The 20,553-nt window shown below is 35.8% G+C and overlaps 1 protein-coding gene across 1 annotated transcript; it reads right to left on the bottom strand.

Moving 5' to 3' along the window:
• Nucleotides 1-2,211: 2,211 nt before the first annotated feature.
• LOC113083571 (S-antigen protein-like) lies at nt 2,212-2,914 on the bottom strand (the record flags this gene model as incomplete). Its single annotated transcript, XM_026254621.1, has 1 exon — nt 2,212-2,914. A coding segment is annotated over exon 1 (703 nt), but the record flags the coding sequence as incomplete, so codon positions are not given.
• Between the last annotated feature and the right edge of the window lie 17,639 nt (nt 2,915-20,553).

The raw sequence follows: 20,553 nt of genomic DNA, 5'->3' as shown, positions 1-20,553 counted from the left end.
TTAAATCCCTTCTGTATGTACTCCACTTCTTCACTGCCTGAAAATCATCTTAATGTTTATGAAGTTCAATATTTTCATTATTTTTCCTCATTTGTAAGTCGATTTGAATAAAAGCGTCTGCTAAATGAATAAATGTAAATATTAGTATAACCTAGAATGAGTGCCAGTAGTGAAGAGTCAGTAGTACAGTTGTATTAATAATATATAATATCTATCTATCTATCTATCTATCTATCTATCTATCTATCTATCTATCTATCTATCTTTTACTTGAATTGGTGACTGAAACTGAAAGCTAAATACATGTTTTAGTGGATAAAGCTGTGTCTGTTTGCTTAATTGTTAATGTCACTTAAAACAGGTTACTAACTCTTCTGACTAATGTTTAAATTTATTAGTTTTTTTAATTTTTACAAATTTTCTCTATCAGGCAAAACCTAGTTTTCTGATGTGTAACACTTTACAATAAAGTTCATTTGTTGACTGATTTATTATATATATATACATTTGATACGGTATTTATTAAACTGTTAGTTAATAAAATACAGCTGTACATTGTTTGTTCTGGTTAGTTCACTAATGTTAACAAATACAGCTGACTTTAAATGACTTTAACTTAAGAACAGCAAGTGCGACTAAACGTGTTAAGAGATGTTTGTATTCTCAAAAATAATTGTAATCTGTTTTTGATTATTGATAAACTAAGACCTAAACGTGCGGTGGTGATTACGTCAGTAAGCCGTTTTGAAGGTACTTTCGAAAGTAATTTAAAATAATATTATTTACATCATTAACGCTGTTTTTACATTGGATGAATTTCAATTGATTTTATAGGATTATGTGTTTAATTTATCGCTTTCTATTAATCTATAGGCCAATAGCGATTAAGAGTATGGCTCGCCTTTAGGCGGAACAGCCAGTTTTCGCTAAACCTTTTGCCACGCCCCCTACCTTTATTTCCACCAATGAGAAACATTTCGACACGCCCACCTTTTGCCACGCCCATTGCTCCAGGCTGCAGTTACCCCTACTTGGCCATTTCGGTGCCAGTGGTTTAAAACTTTGGTGGGGCGCATGCGCACATCGTTGAATCGATTCATCTTCCCTCGGATAGTAATGCCTGTGACCTTGATGACGTATTTTTGACAGTCGTTTCGCACACCGCACTTCGTGGTCGTAATTCGCATGTCGTGTGTGTAACAGAGCTATTGTGAAAACAAGCGCCGTGTCTGTAAACTGTCACAGTCCATGCATTTTAGAGTTGTACTCTAAAAAACACACAAAATCGCGTATCTGTAAACTGTTGTTGCCGTAGATTTTGGAATCCAACTCTGACAAAAAACAGAATTACGTACAATAGTTTTAAATTATGCACGAGTATATAAAAATTTTTACACAAATGTTTTGAATTACGCACGATTATTTTTGAAAGTGATTTTATTCCATACTCGTGTTGCATTTGTCTCTCATTGAGTATTATACCAGTACCTGTGTTGGTGAGTTTTTGTTTATGCCAAGTCTGTTCATGCCATGCCAAGTAAAGTCTGTTCAAGTAAAGTCTGCTCAAGTGAAGTCATGCCAAGTCAGGTTTTTCTTCATTTGTTTGGATTTGGATTTTACCTTGTTTTAAATAAAGCTGCACTTGGGTTCTTTTCACCTCACCTCCAGTGGACTTGCAATTACAATTACAAACCATTCCTGAGCCGGAATTCTTAGTCAAACATGCTGAACCATGCTGTAGAATGCCTGGAGTGATGTCACTGCTCAGGATGGGTCAACTAGCCACCAGTTTTTTGAAGGAAGTAAACACAAGTTTACAGAAAAATAGTACAATTAGTACAAAGAATGGTTTGGCCCAGTGGTGCAAAAATGACTGAGAGTCTTCTAAAGGGACATGTCTGCTTTATATGATGAATTGTCTGAAGTTTTGGGTGAATAGACATTCAGTTGAAGAACAGAAATTTCTCAGATTTTACTGAAAAAGTCTTAATTTGTTACCCAATTTGTATTGCATAGTAGGCAGGACATATAACACAGATATTCACAGAATCTATGTCAGCCACTTGCTTCCAGACTATCATATGCTAGAATTTTTTATTTTATTTATTTTTTGAGTAAGGTTTATCTATTTAGAATTTGCAGTGTATAGCCAAAAAATTCGACTGATTATTTTTAGTAGTATTTCAGCTTGATCAGATGAAGCCCGTCCACCAGCACCCATCGGTGAGGTCTCAACTTGATCAACGGATGCCCCTCCTGCAGCACCCATCGCTGAGGTCTCAACCTGATCAACAGATGTCCCTCCAGCAGCACCCATCACTGAGGTCTCAGCCTGATCAGTGGATGCCACTCCAGCAGCACCCATCAGTGAGATCTCAGCCTGATCAGGCGAGGTCTCAGCCTGATCAGTGGATGCCACTTCAGCAGCACCCATCGCTGAGGTCTCAACCTCATCAGTGGATGCCACTCCAGCAGCACCCATCGGTGAGGTCTCAGCCTGATCAGTGGATGCCACTCCAGCAGCACCCATCGGTGAGGTCTCAGCCTGATCAGCGGATGCCACTCCAGCAGCACCCATCGGTGAGGTCTCAGCCTGATCAGCGGATGCCACTCCAGCAGCACCCATCGGTAAGGTCTCAGCCTGATCAGCGGATGCCACTTCAGCAGCACCCATCGCTGAGGTCTCAACCTCATCAGTGGATGCCACTTCAGCAGCACCCATCGGTGAGGTCTCAGCCTGATCAGCGGATGCCACTCCAGCAGCACCCATCGGTGAGGTCTCAACCTCATCAGTGGATGCCACTTCAGCAGCACCCATCGGTGAGGTCTCAGCCTGATCAGCGGATGCCACTCCAGCAGCACCCATCGGTGAAGTCTCAGCCTGATCAGTGGAAGCCACTCCAGCAGCACCCATCGGTGAGGTCTCAGCCTGATCAGAGGATGCCCCTCCAGCAAAACCCGTCTGAGGAGTCTTTCTTCTTCACTATTCTCCTGAAAGAAAGAACACAAAGTTCAGAAGGTAAAACTAATTAATGTGTGGGAAAAAAAATATTATGGTTCAGTTACATAAACAAACAGTTACATATTTTCTTTTTTTAATTTAGGGGTTAAATGTTTGAAATACGTGACCATCAATATACTGTTTGCAAACATTCAGATGCCACCAGCATTGCTGAGAGCAGCAATTAGATGAACACGTAAATATGTGCTGTGCAAAATAAACATAAAAATATCTTGTCATAGTTATGTGAAAATGTTTCCATGAGCTGCAATATGGAACTCCAGTCATGTCACATTTATGTGTGACGGTGACCTCGGAATGAGAGAGAAACAGACTAATATTAGCGTAGATGCCATTCTTCTAATTGTACTGAAGAATGGATGTAGATGTAGCAAGTACATCAGGTGTTATGGGAAGCGTTCCGGGTTCCGGCTTACCTAATTAATGCAGCCTAAAAATCCTTTAAAGAGCCACACAGATGGAAAATTTACCTGTATTACAGTGTATGATGTAGCTGTCCATCAGTGTAAACAATGTGCAAAGTAATTAATCCGAAAAGTACACGATTTATAAAGTTATTGGCTTCTAAAGTAAGGAGTCGACTTTGAATCGCTGAAACGAGTCGGTATAGATTTCAAAATCTTTTGCCCATCTCTATGTACGTCACTGGAACACTTTGCATAATAATCTCTGCCTACCGTCTTGGGAGAAACAAAACTCTGACCTGCCCCCCCCCCCCCCACACAGACGCTCTGGTTAGTACGTAGTTGGTGTGATAGCATCATGTCGAGGAGACAGTGTGTCTTTAATTGTAAAGGTAAGTTTGTTTTATTTTCACTGCCAAAGAATGAAGATCAGAAGAACCAATGGCTAAAATTCATTTTTACCACAATACCAGAGCAGTACAACAAATCACTGATGACTGCTTTTCTAATCTCTGTAAGTTCAAGGAGGAATTTTCAAAGCGTTTGGCCGTAAAAGAGGGTTCATTACCAACTTTATTTGGACCAACAAGCATCTCCGAATCACAACCTGTAGATTATAAAGTTATGTGTTTGTTTTCTCCCGAGCTTCTTATCAGTATGTCGCGCTAGCACTATATGTTAATGCTAACGCATTGTTTACTGTGAAGTTGTGTGCTCAGTTTGGCTATGTACGTGCTTACATGACTCAGATAGCCACTGGACAGCTGTAACGGAACAGGGCCGCAACCGCAAAACGATAGAGCCGGGTCTGGCACGCATCTGCCTCACGGACTCGTTCCTGAGTCCAAACGCACATCGGGCCGAAGCCGTTTCTGGTCTGTTTTTAGGGGTTGTTGCGGATATGTGCCAGCGCCGATCCAGCACCGCCTGATCATCCCGTTACAGATACGTAACGGGTGCGTGAAACGATTCCGCCTACCGAAGCTGTGTCGGATGTGTTACGAATCCGCTTAAATCACCACTGGATTGACCTTTTGCCTTATTTTCGGCATTTTTGTCATACTAAAACAACGTGAACAAAGTTAACAAACACATAATTAATGACCACGAATTCATATATTTAATTATAAAAAACGAACAACAAAGTCATGAACAAAGTCAACAATTAACACAAAACACAGTCAACAACATACACAGAATTAATGGATAAAAAAACGCACAGGCTATAAACACAACGTGGAAAAAAAAAAACATGCACTTAAACAAAATCACTAGGTGGGTGCTGTGGCAGCTGTTGCTGTTGCTGCTCCTGCTGCTGACGCGGCAGTCTCTCCTGGCGCCCTCCTCTCCTGTCCGCCGAAAGGGCAAACCACCTTATAGCATGCCTTCATATTTCAGCTTCAGCACCTGGAAAACAGCATTACTGATTAGGATGAATGAGACATTTGGATCAGTGCTGGTCCTACATGGTCCTACATGACAGGCAGACGTATATTGCATTTGCTCAAAATGAAGATATGCCCATCCTTCTCGGCCTACTTCTATAATGATTTGTGCATTAGTTGATGGAACTGTAATAAAATAATAGCCTAATAATAATAAAAAAACTGGTCATGTAAAACTGAATTAGACAAATGAACTATATCTAACCATTGAGGTTAAGACGTAGCCCCAATTAGGCCTAGTAATAAAAAGAATTAGAAGAATAACAGAAGGCATTATTGTTGGTGTATGCTGTTTTACGAAGACGTCAAAACTGGAAGAATTGAATCAATGGAAATCTGTGCGGGAAGGATCGATTGTCATCCTCTTTTGTATGTCGTTTATCCTCGTAAAATGCGCAAAAAGTTTTTTACTCGTCTGGACATTGCTAAGACTAACTTTTAAAATTCAGCACAATAGCGCAAATATATGCTATGATATTAAAAAGTTGATTCGGTTATCCTATAATTGGTCTATTCTGTGCTACACTCATAGGCTATTTGTATAGCGCAGTAGCGGCTTTAACATAACACAGACTGGTGCACAAATAACAGCCTGTAACTGCTATCTACCAAGCAAACAGCATTTCACTTGCACGTTTAAGTAATAGACAGTAAATTAGAATAAACGCATAAAAATAGATGTACATAATAAACACATAGACACATAAAAACTTACGTGTGGTAGCCTAGCTGGTCAGATAAATCTCCGTTGACAGCTTGGTTTGATGATATTTTTTATTATTTTTTGGCGCTTCTGACTGAAGTCAGTAGTATGGATGTGGACCGTATCTGCAAGACGACAGTCAAGCGAGACCCAACGTTCACTTGGCACTTTAGGCGCTGTCGTAAAACGGACCTAAAACGGAGCTCAAACGGACCTGTGCTGTAACGGACCTTATAGCATAACAAAATGTTGCTGTATAGTTTTTAAACACTGAAAATATTGCTCAGCTTAATGACAATGCATTTATCTCATGCTCTAGATAGAAAAAAAAAATGCAGACAGGTAACCATGTTGTTTTGAAAATGTTTATTCCACGGAGTTCTTCACACAGTTTGAGAAAAGTATTTCGTATGTGGTCCACATCAGGTAGTCTCTGACAGTCTAAGTCAAAACAGTGTTGGCTCAAATCCGTTTTGCAGATATGGGCCAGAGCAGTTTTTCTGAGAATTGAGGTAATTTTAAAATGATATTTTGACAAAATGACAATGTTTTTTAACCTTGCATGGATTTAAACCTGTTGTACAGGACTTGTGATAGGAAAGGTGATAGGAAGCTTAGAATTTTCATCTTACTGGCTCTTTAACAGATTTCGATATTAGAAGCATATTAGTGTGTTATGTGTAAACCAGGTTAAAGAGATTGGTCTTTAATCTAGATTTAAACTGCAAGAGTGTGTCTGCCTCCCGAACAATGTTTGGTAGGTTATTCCAGAGTTTAGGCACCAAATAGGAAAAGGATCTGCCGCCCGCAGTTGATTTTGATATTCTAGGTATTATCAAATTGAGTTATGAGAACGCAGCAGATATAGACGATTATCATGTAACTGGAGCTCATTCAAATTCTGAGGTGCTAAACCATTCAGAGCTTTATAGGTAATAAGCAATATTTTTAAATCTATACGATGTTTGATAGGGAGCCAGTGCAGTGTTAACAGGACCGGGCTAATATGGTCATACTTCCTGGTTCTAGTAAGCACTCTTGCTGCTGCATTTTGGGCTAGCTGTAGTTTGTTTACTAAGCGTGCTGAACAACCACCCAATAAAGCATTATAATCTAACCTTGTGTTAAGGTAAGAACGATGGAAGACCATCGTTATTAATGTATAAAGTAAATTGTCTTCACTGAATAATTAGAACACAAATCACAGGCGTTAATCAGAGCCAGAACAGAAACTGCCAGACGACTGGATCAAAGGAAATCTGCATAAACTTCCACGAGGACATTATAGGTCCTATAATTAACACCTCTGTTTTTTTCAGTATTTAGCAGTAAGAAATTACTCATCATCCAGTTTTTTTATATGGACTATACATTCCATTAGTTTTTCAAATTGGTGTGTTTCACCGGGCCGCGAAGAAATATAGAGCGGAGTATCATCAACATAACAGTGAAAGCTAACACCATGTTTCCTGACTATATCTCCCAAGGGTAATATATAAAGCGTGAAGAGTAGAGGCCCTTGTACTCAACCTTGAGGTACTCCATACTGCACTTGTGAATGATATGACCTCTACGAATTGATGGCGGTCATATAAGTACGATTTAAACCATGCTAATGCACTTCCATTTATGCCAACAAAGTGTTTAAGTCTATGCAAAAGAATGTTGTGGTCAATAGTGTCAAACGCAGCACTACGATCCAATAAAACTAATAGAGAGATACAACCACGATCAGATGATAAGAGCAGGTCATTTGTAACTCTTAGGAGAGCAGTCACAGTACTATGATACGGTCTAAATCCTGACTGGAAATCCTCACAAATACCATTTTTCTCTAAGAAGGAATAACATTTTTAGGATACTACCTTTTTCTAGTATCTTGGACAGAAAAGTGAGATTCGAGATCGGTCTATAATTAACAATTTCTTTGGGGTCAAGTTGTGGTTTTTTGATGAGAGTCTTAATAACAGCCAGTTTGAAGGTTTTGGAGACATATCCTAATGACAATGAGGAATTAATAATAGTCAGAAGAGGATCTATGACTTCTGGAAGCAAGAAGCTTTACATTATTACACACACACACACACACACACACACAAATGTCTGTGCTGCGATGGTTTCTATAAAGAAGTTCCCCAGAGTATCCATGTTTTTACTTAACGTCTGATCACACCTACCAATTAAATGCCACACGCCAATCGTAGGTCAAAGCAAATCGTTTGAAACTCCAACAAAACAAAATTTGGTTTGGTTCAAAATGACATCAGACTATTTAGTTCTTTGATTTTGCTTGAAGTTTACTGGAGCAATAGTTCTCAAAGATGCCAATCTGTTTTAAATCTGTAGGTGTTTACTAACAAATATCTCACCTGATCCTGATCATTGTGGTGTGTCCTATTTCCTGTTTGAACAATAACAATAAATTTTACTTTGGTCAGTTATTATAACAATAAATGCACAACTATATATAGATATATTTTTTGGCACAATAAATCTAATTCCAGCTTGTCGAATCAGCAGTATGCAATACTTGCCATTTTGTCTTGATCTCCTGCATTGACAGTAAATCACACCAGAAGCTGCAACCAGCAGAACCACAACAACAACAGCAGCAGAGACAGCAGCAACAGCAGCAGCAGTTAAATCTGAAACAGTAGAAGACAGACAGTTGTTATTTCTCAAGATGGACTGATAACTTTACCTATACATTTGACAGATATTTAGTAGAATGTTGTACACTGTAAAAATAAATAAAAATAAAATAAAAACAAAGAAGAAGAAGAAAAATCAAGTTATTTGTTTATAGGGTGAAATACCCGTTTTACTGTGAAGTCAGCTAAAATGGCCCAAATAACTTTGTAGTGTCATATATCTTACAAATGTTTATAATCAAGTCACAATAACTGATCTTGCATTGTTGCCCCAATGTTGCCCCAACACTTGTTGACATGTAACAATAATTGTGTTTTTGGTCTGAGTTTCTTAAGCCAGGCAGGGCAAATGTTAAATTAAGCTTGTAAGAGAAATTGTTGAAATTTAAAGCAATAATAATAAAAAAAAGTTATATAAACTTCATATAATATATTATATAAAGTTTTTGAACAGTGAGATTATTTTTTTTTTATATTATATTTTTTTACATTTAAATATTTTTATTTCCAATTGAATATATTTTAAAATGTAATGTATTCCTGTGATCAAAACTAAATTTCTAATATTTTGATTTGCTAATCAATAAACTTTTTTTTTATTTAGATGAGCAACATTTTTTCCTGTATTCTGTGTTGAAAAGAAAGATCTTATATATATATATATATATATATATATATATATATATATATATATATATATGTGTGTGTGTGTGTGTGTGTGTGTGTGTGTGTGTGTGTGTGTGTGTGTGTGTGTGTGTGTGTGTGATAAAAAGCTTTTGTAACATTGTACACATTACTATTGAAAATCTTGGGCTTGATGTTAAATTTTACTGCTTTGCTATGGCACAATAAATACAATAGTGTCAATTTACTGTTAAAAATAAAATGATTTCAGCTGAAATTATCTGTGTTATTCTATTTTTATATTGGCCAATTTGAACACCTGTGTGTTGTGCCGCAGATCAAGAAGGTGATACTCACTCTCATAATTTGAAAACAGTTCAACTTTTTGACATCTAAATTGGGATAGTTTTGGGCTATTTTTGAGTAAAAAATTGGGCAGGTTTTCTTGTGAAATCCTGGCAACCCTGGGCGTGCAAATTATTTTAATTTATTTCAGGCTATCTATTCAGAAATATGTAAGAAAATAATGTGCTCATACTTCAATGGGACCGTTTCGCCAACTACAACGAATTCTGACAATACTACAGCAGACAAGCCAACAGACTGGTGTAAGTCTTTCATACAGCATATTTTATATAGTGTGACTGCACTGCACATTAAAAAATAAAAATAAAAAAATGGCCTGGGTTTCAGGCCATATGGAAAGCAGATGGCCTTCAGGTGTGGAACAAGTCAACTTTTATTATTATTATTATTATTATTATTATTATTATTATTATTATTATTAACTAGAACCATTTGGATTACCTTCACGCTTTCAAAATTACATTTTTGGGTAATCAAAATGTTTGTATATACCCACATGCATTTTGTGCCTCAACAGATCTTAGACAGCTTTCTAAAAAATTATAATAATAAAATCAAGTCAATCAATCTAAATGTGGTCTACAGAGGAAAGAAAAACATATTGCAAGGCATGTGGGTGAGAGAAACCTAATCGAAGTCTTTACTCCCCTGCAGTAACTCTCAGGTAGTTCCTTCAGGGTGATGTTTCTAAGTCGTAACGTTTCGCTACTGGTGTGCCTCAGGGCTCTGTCCTTGGATCAGTTCTCCTCTCCATAGACATCATTACAATGGGTCCGTCATTCAGAAACATAGCTTTTCATATTACTGCTATTGTAATGACGCACATCTCTCCCTTTCATTCCAGCTGGATGTTCTGATGGCTGATGCTCGCATCTCTGCCTCTTGGACAGAAATGTCTTGCTGGATGTTGAATCACCATCAACTCAACTTTACCAACTCAAGACAGAAATGCTCTTTTTTTTTTTTTTTTTTTTTTTGCCAACCCAACCTTGGTGTTACAGTTGACATGTATACACTTCACTGACCACATTACACTGGCCCGATCCTGCAGATTTGCCCTGTATAACATATGATCAGACCCTTCCTTAGGGGGCAGGCTACAGAACTCCTTGTCCAAGCTCTCATTTTCTCCAGACTGGACTATTGTACTGCTTTCTTGGCAGACCTTCTAACATGTGGCACTGTGAGTGGTCTTTAACAAGCTGAAGAGAGTGCACATCACTCACCATTGAACTGGTTGCCATTAGCCGCTCACTTCACATCCCAAAGAGGTACAAATTCAATTTCATAGACCTTTACTTTAACTGTTTGTTGCTGTTATAATAAACTGCCTAGCTCTGTCCATTTTAAGAAATGGCTATATATATATATATATATATATATATATATATATATATATATATATATATATATATATAATTTCATGAACACTTGACCCATTACAGAGATATTTCACCCAATAATTAAAATAATGCCATGATTTACAGTACTCACCCTCAAGCCATCCTTATATGACTTTCTTCTTTAAGACAAACACAACTGGAGTTATATCAATAAACACTCTTTCATGCTTTAACTGGCAGTGAATGGCTGCCATCAGTTTGAAGATCAAAAAAGTGCCATTTTAAATGTTGCTGTTTATTATTATTAGTTTACATGTTTCTATGCTCATTTCTTTACTGTCCAAACATTGTAAACTGTAATATTTCTGGAAAATGAATGATTCAAATGAATATATACAAACATTTGTGTTTTATGAATTTACATTTTTTTATGCAACATTTATTGGTTATTGTAATTAATAATACTTATATTTAACTAGATTATTCTAGGTATACATAAAATAATTCATAAATACCCTTTAATTTACAGAGATTGGTTGTGAGATTTCTGTAAAAATAATTTATTCTGTAAATATACAAACTTTTTTTATATAGTATGTGCTTACTGCATTTTTATAAATTAAGTTTTTTATAAGTTTTTTTTCTTTTTTTTTTACAGTGTATGAACTTGATTTATTTGATCTGAGTTGTATTGTGATATTGAGTCAAAGCTCACTTCTTCAAACAGGCCAAAATTAAAACATTTAATGGGTCAATTTACAATATATCAGTTTTCTAAAACCGGTGAAGTTGAGTAGCACTGAAAGACTAAAATGATACTCACCAGTGACAGTAACTCTGTATGTCTTTATGATGCTGAATCTGGTGCTGTTAATCAGTAGTTTATAAACTCCAGCGTCTGTGTTTCTGGTGTTCATGATGGTCAGAGATCCAGTCTGATGATCCAGCTTCAGTCTGTCTCTGAATTTCTCAGTGTCTTCATTACACTGAACATCTGTACAGATAAAACCGAGATCTCCAGTGATTTGAGCGATGCGTGTGTCATTGAAATACCATCTGATTCTGACTTGTTGGTTTGTTTCAACACCAGTGTGTAGAGTGACTGATTCTCCCTCCATCACTGACATTGAGACTCTGTCCGTTTTAACACCAGAAGCACCTAAAGGAGTAGAAAATCATAATTTAATCAATTCATAATTTCTTCCAGATGAATGCATGCAAATAAAACTGTTCCTCTGCATTAATGGCAACACTATTAAGTGTGTTTGAGTTGTCTTGGTGAGTGAGAGTACTATAATAACATACAAATTAACCAGTTCAAAAGTTTACATACCCTTGATTCTTATGCTTTGTCGCTACCATGATAAATAATATGTTATGTAACAGCTCTAAATGTTCTCCTATAATTCCTGATGAGGTTAGAGAACACCCGACAAGAGATCAGAGACCACTCCTTCATCCAGAATCACTCCAGACCCTTCAGATTCCCAGCTTCTCCTCTTCAGTTCACTCCTCTCATTTTCTGTAGGGTTTAGGTCAGAGAACTGGAATGGCTATAGCAGAAGCTTGGTTTTGAGCTCAGTGACCCATTTCGGTGTTGTTTTAGAGGTTTGTGTTTAGATTATTGTACGGTTGGAAGATCCAAACATTGTCCATTATAAGATTTCTAACAGGATTCAGTCGCTTACTGATTTTTTATCTGCTGGAATTTGATAGAATCCATAATGTCATGTGTCTAAACAAGATGTCCAGGACCTCCAGCAGAAATATAGGCCCACAACATCAAAATACAGCAGTATATTTGATGTTGTACACATGGGGTACTCTTTATCCCTGTTTTCACCAAACCCATCTTGAGTGTTTGCTGCTAAAAAGCTAATTTTTTTTGTTTAATCTGACCATAGAAGCCAGTCCCATTTGAAGTTCCAGTCGTGTCTGATAAATGAATATGCTGGAGTTTTGTTTTTGGATGAGCTAGGATATTTTTTCTTGAAACCCTCCTAAACAACATGTGGTGATGTAGGTGCTGTTTGACATTTTTTATAAGCTTTTCTGACCCCGAGACTCTCCGAGAACTATTTTCGGCAATTCTCCAGCTGTGATCCTTGGAGAGTCTTTAGCCACTCAAACTTTCCTTCTCACCACACATTAGGACGATATAGACACACGTCCTCTTTCGGGCAATTCCATTACATTTTCTGTTGGTTGGAAATTCTTAATTATTGTCCTGATGGTGGAAATGGGAACTTACACTGCTCTAGCTCTTTTCTTAAAGCCACTTCACTAATTTGTGAAGGTCAATTATATTTTGCTGAACATCTAAAATATATTCTTTGGTTTTCCTCATTATGATGGATGATAAAGGGCATTTGGGCTTTGTTTCCCCCCCTTTTTTATATTTCTGTGAAACAGGAATCAATGGGTGTATAATCAAAATCAATAGGTGTAAAATCAAAAGGATTAACAATGCAGATTAATTTCCTCAGCCTTCTTTGATCATATTTACCAAGGGTGCCCTTATTTTTGGGCATGACTGTATGTTATAATTGTTTATAAGTCCCTTGCTTATTGAGAAGATTATAAAATCTCGGCAGTGCTGAGCATGCATCATACAATACAAGACAATAAATTTATCAGATGCTGTGCAATGAATCCACCTTTCATACTTTTCAGCCCTGGAAATTCAGCCTTGCATCACATTTATATATTGCATATATAAAATATATTGAACAATTAGCTAAATATATTTTATTTTAATAAATGATCCTTTTTTAAACATGCAACATACCCGAGGTCTGAGGATGATATTTTGATCTTTGCAATTAATTTTCTTAGACATGCCAATTACTGAAAGAAGGCCAGGTAACATTCACTAAATTGTTTGTAAAAATGCATACATACACACTTTATAATAAATAAAACATTATTTTATTTTTTACCTATTTTTTTTTTTTTTTTTTTTTTTTTTTACAAAAAACACAAGCAAACAAAAAACTGCCAAAACAATGGGATAAATGTCAACACAATGTATTTTTATTCAACCCCCCCCCCCCCCCCACCATATATATATACAGTATTGTTCAAAATAATAGCAGTACAATGTGACTAACCAGAATAATCAAGGTTTTTCGTATATTTTTTTATTGCTACGTGGCAAACAAGTTACCAGTAGGTTCAGTAGATTCTCAGAAAACAAATGAGACCCAGCATTCATGATATGCACGCTCTTAAGGCTGTGCAATTGGGCAATTAGTTGAATTAGTTGAAAGGGGTGCGTTCAAAAAAATAGCAGTGTGGCATTCAATCACTGAGGTCATCAATTTTGTGAAGAAACAGGTGTGAATCAGGTGGCCCCTATTTAAGGATGAAGCCAACACTTGTTGAACATGCATTTGAAAGCTGAGGAAAATGAGTCGTTCAAGACATTGTTCAGAAGAACAGCGTACTTTGATTAAAAAGTTGATTAGAGAGGGGAAAACCTATAAAGAGGTGCAAAAAATGATAGGCTGTTCAGCTAAAATGATCTCCAATGCCTTAAAATGGAGAGCAAAACCAGAGAGACGTGGAAGAAAACGGAAGACAACCATCAAAATGGATAGAAGAATAACCAGAATGGCAAAGGCTCAGCCAATGATCACCTCCAGGATGATCAAAGACAGTCTGGAGTTACCTGTAAGTACTGTGACAGTTAGAAGACGTCTGTGTGAAGCTAATCTATTTTCAAGAATCCCCCGCAAAGTCCCTCTGTTAAAAAAAAGGCATGTGCAGAAGAGGTTACAATTTGCCAAAGAACACATCAACTGGCCTAAAGAGAAATGGAGGAACATTTTGTGGACTGATGAGAGTAAAATTGTTCTTTTTGGGTCCAAGGGCCACAGGCAGTTTGTGAGACGACCCCCAAACTCTGAATTCAAGCCACAGTACACAGTGAAGACAGTGAAGCATGGAGGTGCAAGCATCATGATATGGGCATGTTTCTCCTACTATGGTGTTGGGCCTATTTATCGCATACCAGGGATCATGGATCAGTTTGCATATGTTAAAATACTTGAAGAGGTCATGTTGCCCTATGCTGAAGAGGACATGCCCTTGAAATGGTTGTTTCAACAAGACAATGACCCAAAACACACTAGTAAACGGGCAAAGTCTTGGTTCCAAACCAACAAAATTAATGTTATGGAGTGGCCAGCCCAATCTCCAGACCTTAATCCAATTGAGAACTTGTGGGGTGATATCAAAAATGCTGTTTCTGAAGCAAAACCAAGAAATGTGAATGAATTGTGGAATGTTGTTAAAGAATCATGGAGTGGAATAACAGCTGAGAGGTGCCACAAGTTGGTTGACTCCATGCCACACAGATGTCAAGCAGTTTTAAAAAACTGTGGTCATACAACTAAATATTAGTTTAGTGATTCACAGGATTGCTAAATCCCAGAAAAAAAAATGTTTGTACAAAATAGTTTTGAGTTTGTACAGTCAAAGGTAGACACTGCTATTTTTTTGAACACACCCCTTTCAACTAATTGCCCAATTGCACAGCCTTAAGAGCGTGCATATCATGAATGCTGGGTCTTGTTTGTTTTCTGACAATCTACTGAACCTACTGGTAACTTGTTTGCCACGTAGCAATAAAAAATATACTAAAAACCTTGATTATTCTGGTTAGTCACATTGTACTGCTATTATTTTGAACAAGACTGTATATATATATATATATATATATATATATATATATATATATATATATATATATATATATATATATATATTATATATATTTATTTATTTATTTATATAAAGTATATGTCTTACCGTGTTCGAGTAAACACCAGGACAATAAGTGCAAAATAAAGAGCAGCTTCATTTTCATTAGGTTCATTCATTCATAAATGCAGAATTTTGCAGATAATAGTGCTGTTATTTCTCGTCAGTAAACCCCGAAGTCATTGTGTCGTCGTCTTATTGTTTTACGGTGGTTGGCATTCAGCGTATCAGTGCATTGCAAACTGTTGTGTCACCAATGAAAAGTGAAAATGTAACTTGGGTGGCTGCCTACGCACTGCTGCGCGATGATGTAGAGACGTGTCGTCTTCACGTTCTTTAAGTCAGGCTTTATTAACACATTTCAGGAGGAGTGTAGATAATCTATATATACGCGCAGATAATCGGCACGGCCAATTCATTAACTTTAATCACATCATCAATCCAGCCACCGCGAGAGAGAACCACAATATCACATTCGTTCAGTGTGCCTCGTATATGTAACCTCGTATATATATATATATATATATATATATATATATATAATAGTATTATAATTATTATTATTATTATTATTATTATTATTATTATTATTATTATTGCTACAACATGGGATTAATAAATGTATGCTGATGAATTTATCATAGTTTATAGATATATGTTAACGAAAGAGGTTAACATTCGAAATGTTCTTTTTCATCAGTAGTATAATTTGTGATTTCAATTGTGTGAACAGGTGTTTATTTTTTGCTATGTTATATACGGTGCCCGTGAGGTGACTTGTTCGGTTTACTTAGTTTTATCGTGGCCACGACATAATAACTCGTGGGAACGTGCACTGAAAAAAATTATTCGTTGTCTGAACAACCATTACTTATAAAAGTAAATATATTAAACACAACAAACTAAGTATTTATAACTTTTCAATGTCTACTTAACATATATAGTTCATGTAACACAAAAATATAAGTTACAAAGTGAACTTAACTGATGCATAAATACAACGAAAGAAAATAAGTCATGACAACTACTAGTACAATTATGTTTAAAATTAAGTAAATATAGCATAAAATTGCACATGTGAAGACGGTGAAAAGAGGTAAGCTAACTTTTTTTGAAAACTAAGTATAATATTAGATTTATCTTGTTTATTGCATTTGTGATCTAAAAAGGAACTGTTAAACTGAATTTCTGAATCGCTTAGAATAATGCTTCTGAAATTAGAAACGTGTTATGAATATTTATGAAAAAAAAGTCTGTTCGAGTTAACCCATTCCAGAATAATAATAATAATAATTGTTCTCTATAAGTGGCAGTCTGGGCCTGGGCACAGGTTAATTTTGAAGTTTGGTTTATATTACATTGTAAAATATATGCTACATGTCAATATGCATGCATGATACTGAAATAATGGTGATCTCGATTCAGACACATGCAAACTTATTTCTAAATGACAATGATTCCTCTGTCTAGTAAACCTTCTAAATTATGATCACAACTGTAAATTTAAACCTGTGTTTCCTCTGTGGCTCTTCAGGATCAGGATTGAAAATCTATTTCTGTTTATCTGTTTATCTGGATGAGTAAATAATGAAAACATTTTGTGTGAATCAACTGACTGACTTGGCCATTCTCCAATTAGCTTAAAAAAATCTTCACTGTAGAAATTTCAGATCATTGTTGTGGTGTATAGGTTTTAATTTTCTCTTTCAAAATTCATTTTCCTTCAACTTCATTTCCATCAGCAGTTTCACCGTCATTAGAGATGAGATGGTCAAATTATGCCTTGATTCACAAACTCTATGGAGTCACTGTATAGTTGTGATTTTGTGCGTATGCAGCATAACAAGCCACATTTTGTTTTACTTTTTAGACCCGCCCTGTGGAACAATGTAAAGAAGTTGTAATTCTATGCTTAACTGTCTGCCTCTCTGAGAATCTCATCAAGCACCATCAGGTGAGCATCTGAAATCTATCAAAAACCAAGTTACTCTCCAAAACTAAACAACTTATATAAAGTCAGTTAATTAAATTCAACCAACATAGATAGAAATAAAATGAATGGATGCAAATCACTTATTTAATTTTAAAATATTTCAAAATATTTTTTTTTGTGTGTCTTTGCACTGAGAAACAATCAGAAAAAATATCAAGTGGTGTTGTAAGTAAATACATATTTGCTTTGTTTTGTTTTTTAAAGATACTCATGGGAATAAGGAGAAACTGGAACTGCTCACACTTAAAATCATCATGAAAGGTGGCTCAACAGATGATCCATTACAGACTGGGATAGTGCTGGAAGGCATAGAGGTGATGATGGGATTGGAAGGTGTTGCAAAGGCTTGTGTTTTTCTGCTTGGCCTAATTAATGCAATTAATCTGAGTTACCACGAAGAGCTCAATGTGCAATGTTTATCTGCAACTGTTCGATTAAATTCTTGATTTATTCTTAGGATGTTTGCTTCAAAAGTAAATGTTAGAAAAATTGTTGAAATTGTTGAAAGGTGAAAAAAAGTGATCTATTGTGAAGTTTGCAATCTCTGTGTTACAAACAAAACATAAAAAAAAGAAAGAAAATGCTTTTTTTCTAGTTTTATTAGGAATTTTGTACAAAAGTAAATGTTTGAAAAATGTAAACCCTTTAAGAAGTGTCGCAAAGGGTGAAAAATCAAGAAAATAACTTGTTGGAAATGAAGCTCCATTTGTATATTTGTCACATTTTGTTGTACATTCATGATGTGTGGTTTTAGGCTTCACCTTCACCGCAGCCTGTAAAAAAATAAACTGAAATGCTTTATTTTGTGTAATTTGCTTGTTTAATTTATTTAAGATGCGATGACTAAGCAAACCAATAGCTTAAGATCTAAAAGCAGTTAAAATGTTAAGTTGGTTCAACTCAGTTTTTCAAATATAAATGAGCTTAAATGTTAAGTTAACACAACTTGAAATTACTTGGTAGATTATATAATGTTGAATATTTTAAGTAAAGAACATTGAGTCAACTTAAATAATTAAGTTCATATAACAAAGATTATCTTGTTTATTTTAAGTAAAATTGTTCCAAGTTAGGTTTACTTAAAAAGTGTGTTGCAAAAATGGTGCATATATATTTTAAGTAAATCCAACACATCATTTTCACCAGTGTGATAATATGTCGTGGCCACGAGATATTAATTCGTGGGGACGTCATATTAACTCGTGGGAACGTGATATTACGACGTGGCCACGAGATAATTTTGTCGAGGTAACAATATCCTTTTGTTTTGTCGTGGTGAGTCTCGAGATGCTATATTGAGGGAATGACATGTGTTTCTCGTGGCCACGAGTTTAATATGAGTGACCGTAGCAACCCGGGATTCTCAGAGATATATTCATTATAATATTTTTTTATTTTGAATAAATAAATAATTAAATTAATTTATACATATAAATTGTATGCATTTACATTGTATGCATTTATGACATGTTATGTGCATGTCGAGCATTTACAGTACGCTATTATTTACAAAAGTATTCAGAACTTTAAAACTAAGTCAACCGAACAAGTCACCTCACGGCCACCGTTATACCAGGCTTCGGATGCTTTCACTTTCGAATGAGCGATCATGTCATCGCGTTTTACAAGAAAATATAATTGTCTGTTTTGCTTAAATCTATACACCTTTCACTTTTTAGGACTAAAACAAAATATTTTTTTTTCATTATTATTATTATTATTATTATTGCTAAAATGACAAACTTGCCTCCTTAATGTATATTAACAATATTAGTCATGGCATACACCCCGTGCTGTATTATAAAGCCTAATAAATTACAGAATGTTTAGCAAACACTAATGAATCAAATTAAATCAAATTTTCCGCGCTCTGTTCACAAATTCACGATTGTTCTGATGCCGCAATTATAAGCCAGGCTCTACAACTGAAGCGCTTGCACTGAAAGCGCCTCTCTTCACGTGACTCCTGCTACAATGTGCCACGGCTCTGCAGCGCGCGCCTTATGAAGCAGATGTTTGAAGCAGCGTAGGTCATGTCTGCGACCACCAAATTTTAACTTTCTCACATTCTCAAAAAAATGACGCACTTTAGATTCCCAACCGAGAGTGAGCGATTGCTAAATCGAAACCGAAAGTAAAACCGATATGTCCTCTCAAAAGCGATATTGTTGCCCAGCTTTTTGAGAGCGACTCTATGTGCGCAAATTAGGCTACATAACACATCTAGACTGTTATTAGAATGTAAGCTATAATAGGTTTTGTAGTTGACTATAGTATTATTCTTGGAAAAAAATTGCACTTAAAATATTGAGAAAGTAGCTTACTTTGATTATGGATGCTCTTATTTTTTGCACTTAATAAGACGCTTAAAAATATTTATATTATTTATTTATGTATTTATTTATTTGTTATTTCTATGTACAGTTTGTGAAAAAGAGTTCAGTCAGGTCAAGCATTCTAGAAGCCAGTCCGATGAGTTTACAGTGTCTAAGGTGTAGTTATCTTTTACTGCATCTTATAATTCATGCTCATAAATAGAACTGAAATTACATTAATTACAATATAATTAGTTAAACAATTCAAAATGCACCTGCAGACTATTTTTATGAATTTGGTCATTGAGAATTTTTCATCACATATCTTGAGTTAAGTGTTGGAGTTAATGATAATCAAGCAACAAAAGACAAGGAGAAAATCACTCCCTGTTCTTGACAGAATAGCATTTGTAATTGTAAGAATTTATATAGTGAAAATTATGCCCTACCATCACATTCACACCTATGCAATCAATAAATAAATTACTACTAGAGCAAACAATTGTACAAGTTTACAAGAGGACATATGTGCCCAGATTTATACATTTAAAATTTTAATGAACACAATTTTCATATTTGGCATACCCTTGGAACCCAAATGAACCAATTGTCAACAACCATAGTCTCACTGAGGACACTGCGAATGTAGTGGAAACACTGTAGGATTGGTTGTCTCAGTATGTGTGTGTGTGTGTGTGTGCCAGTTCACCTTAATAGCTTACTTATTTAACACACTGTCTTGTTAGTGATTGAGGTGTTCTGCTGTTGGATGCAATAATGAATATATCAGTCATCATTTACTCCCGACATATGCGCCGCTGAAGACACAGTGGATTACATTTGGTTTTGAAAGGAATGCCCCCCTTATACACTTTCATTAATACCCTAAAGAATCACATCAACTTGTGGAAAATGGGCATCCG

The sequence above is a fragment of the Carassius auratus genome, unplaced genomic scaffold, assembly GCF_003368295.1.
Source record: "Carassius auratus strain Wakin unplaced genomic scaffold, ASM336829v1 scaf_tig00038848, whole genome shotgun sequence".
In the NCBI taxonomy this organism is placed as follows: domain Eukaryota; kingdom Metazoa; phylum Chordata; class Actinopteri; order Cypriniformes; family Cyprinidae; genus Carassius; species Carassius auratus.
The sequence above is the reverse complement of the archived record's forward strand: the minus strand, read 5'-3'. Positions and strand labels throughout refer to the sequence as shown.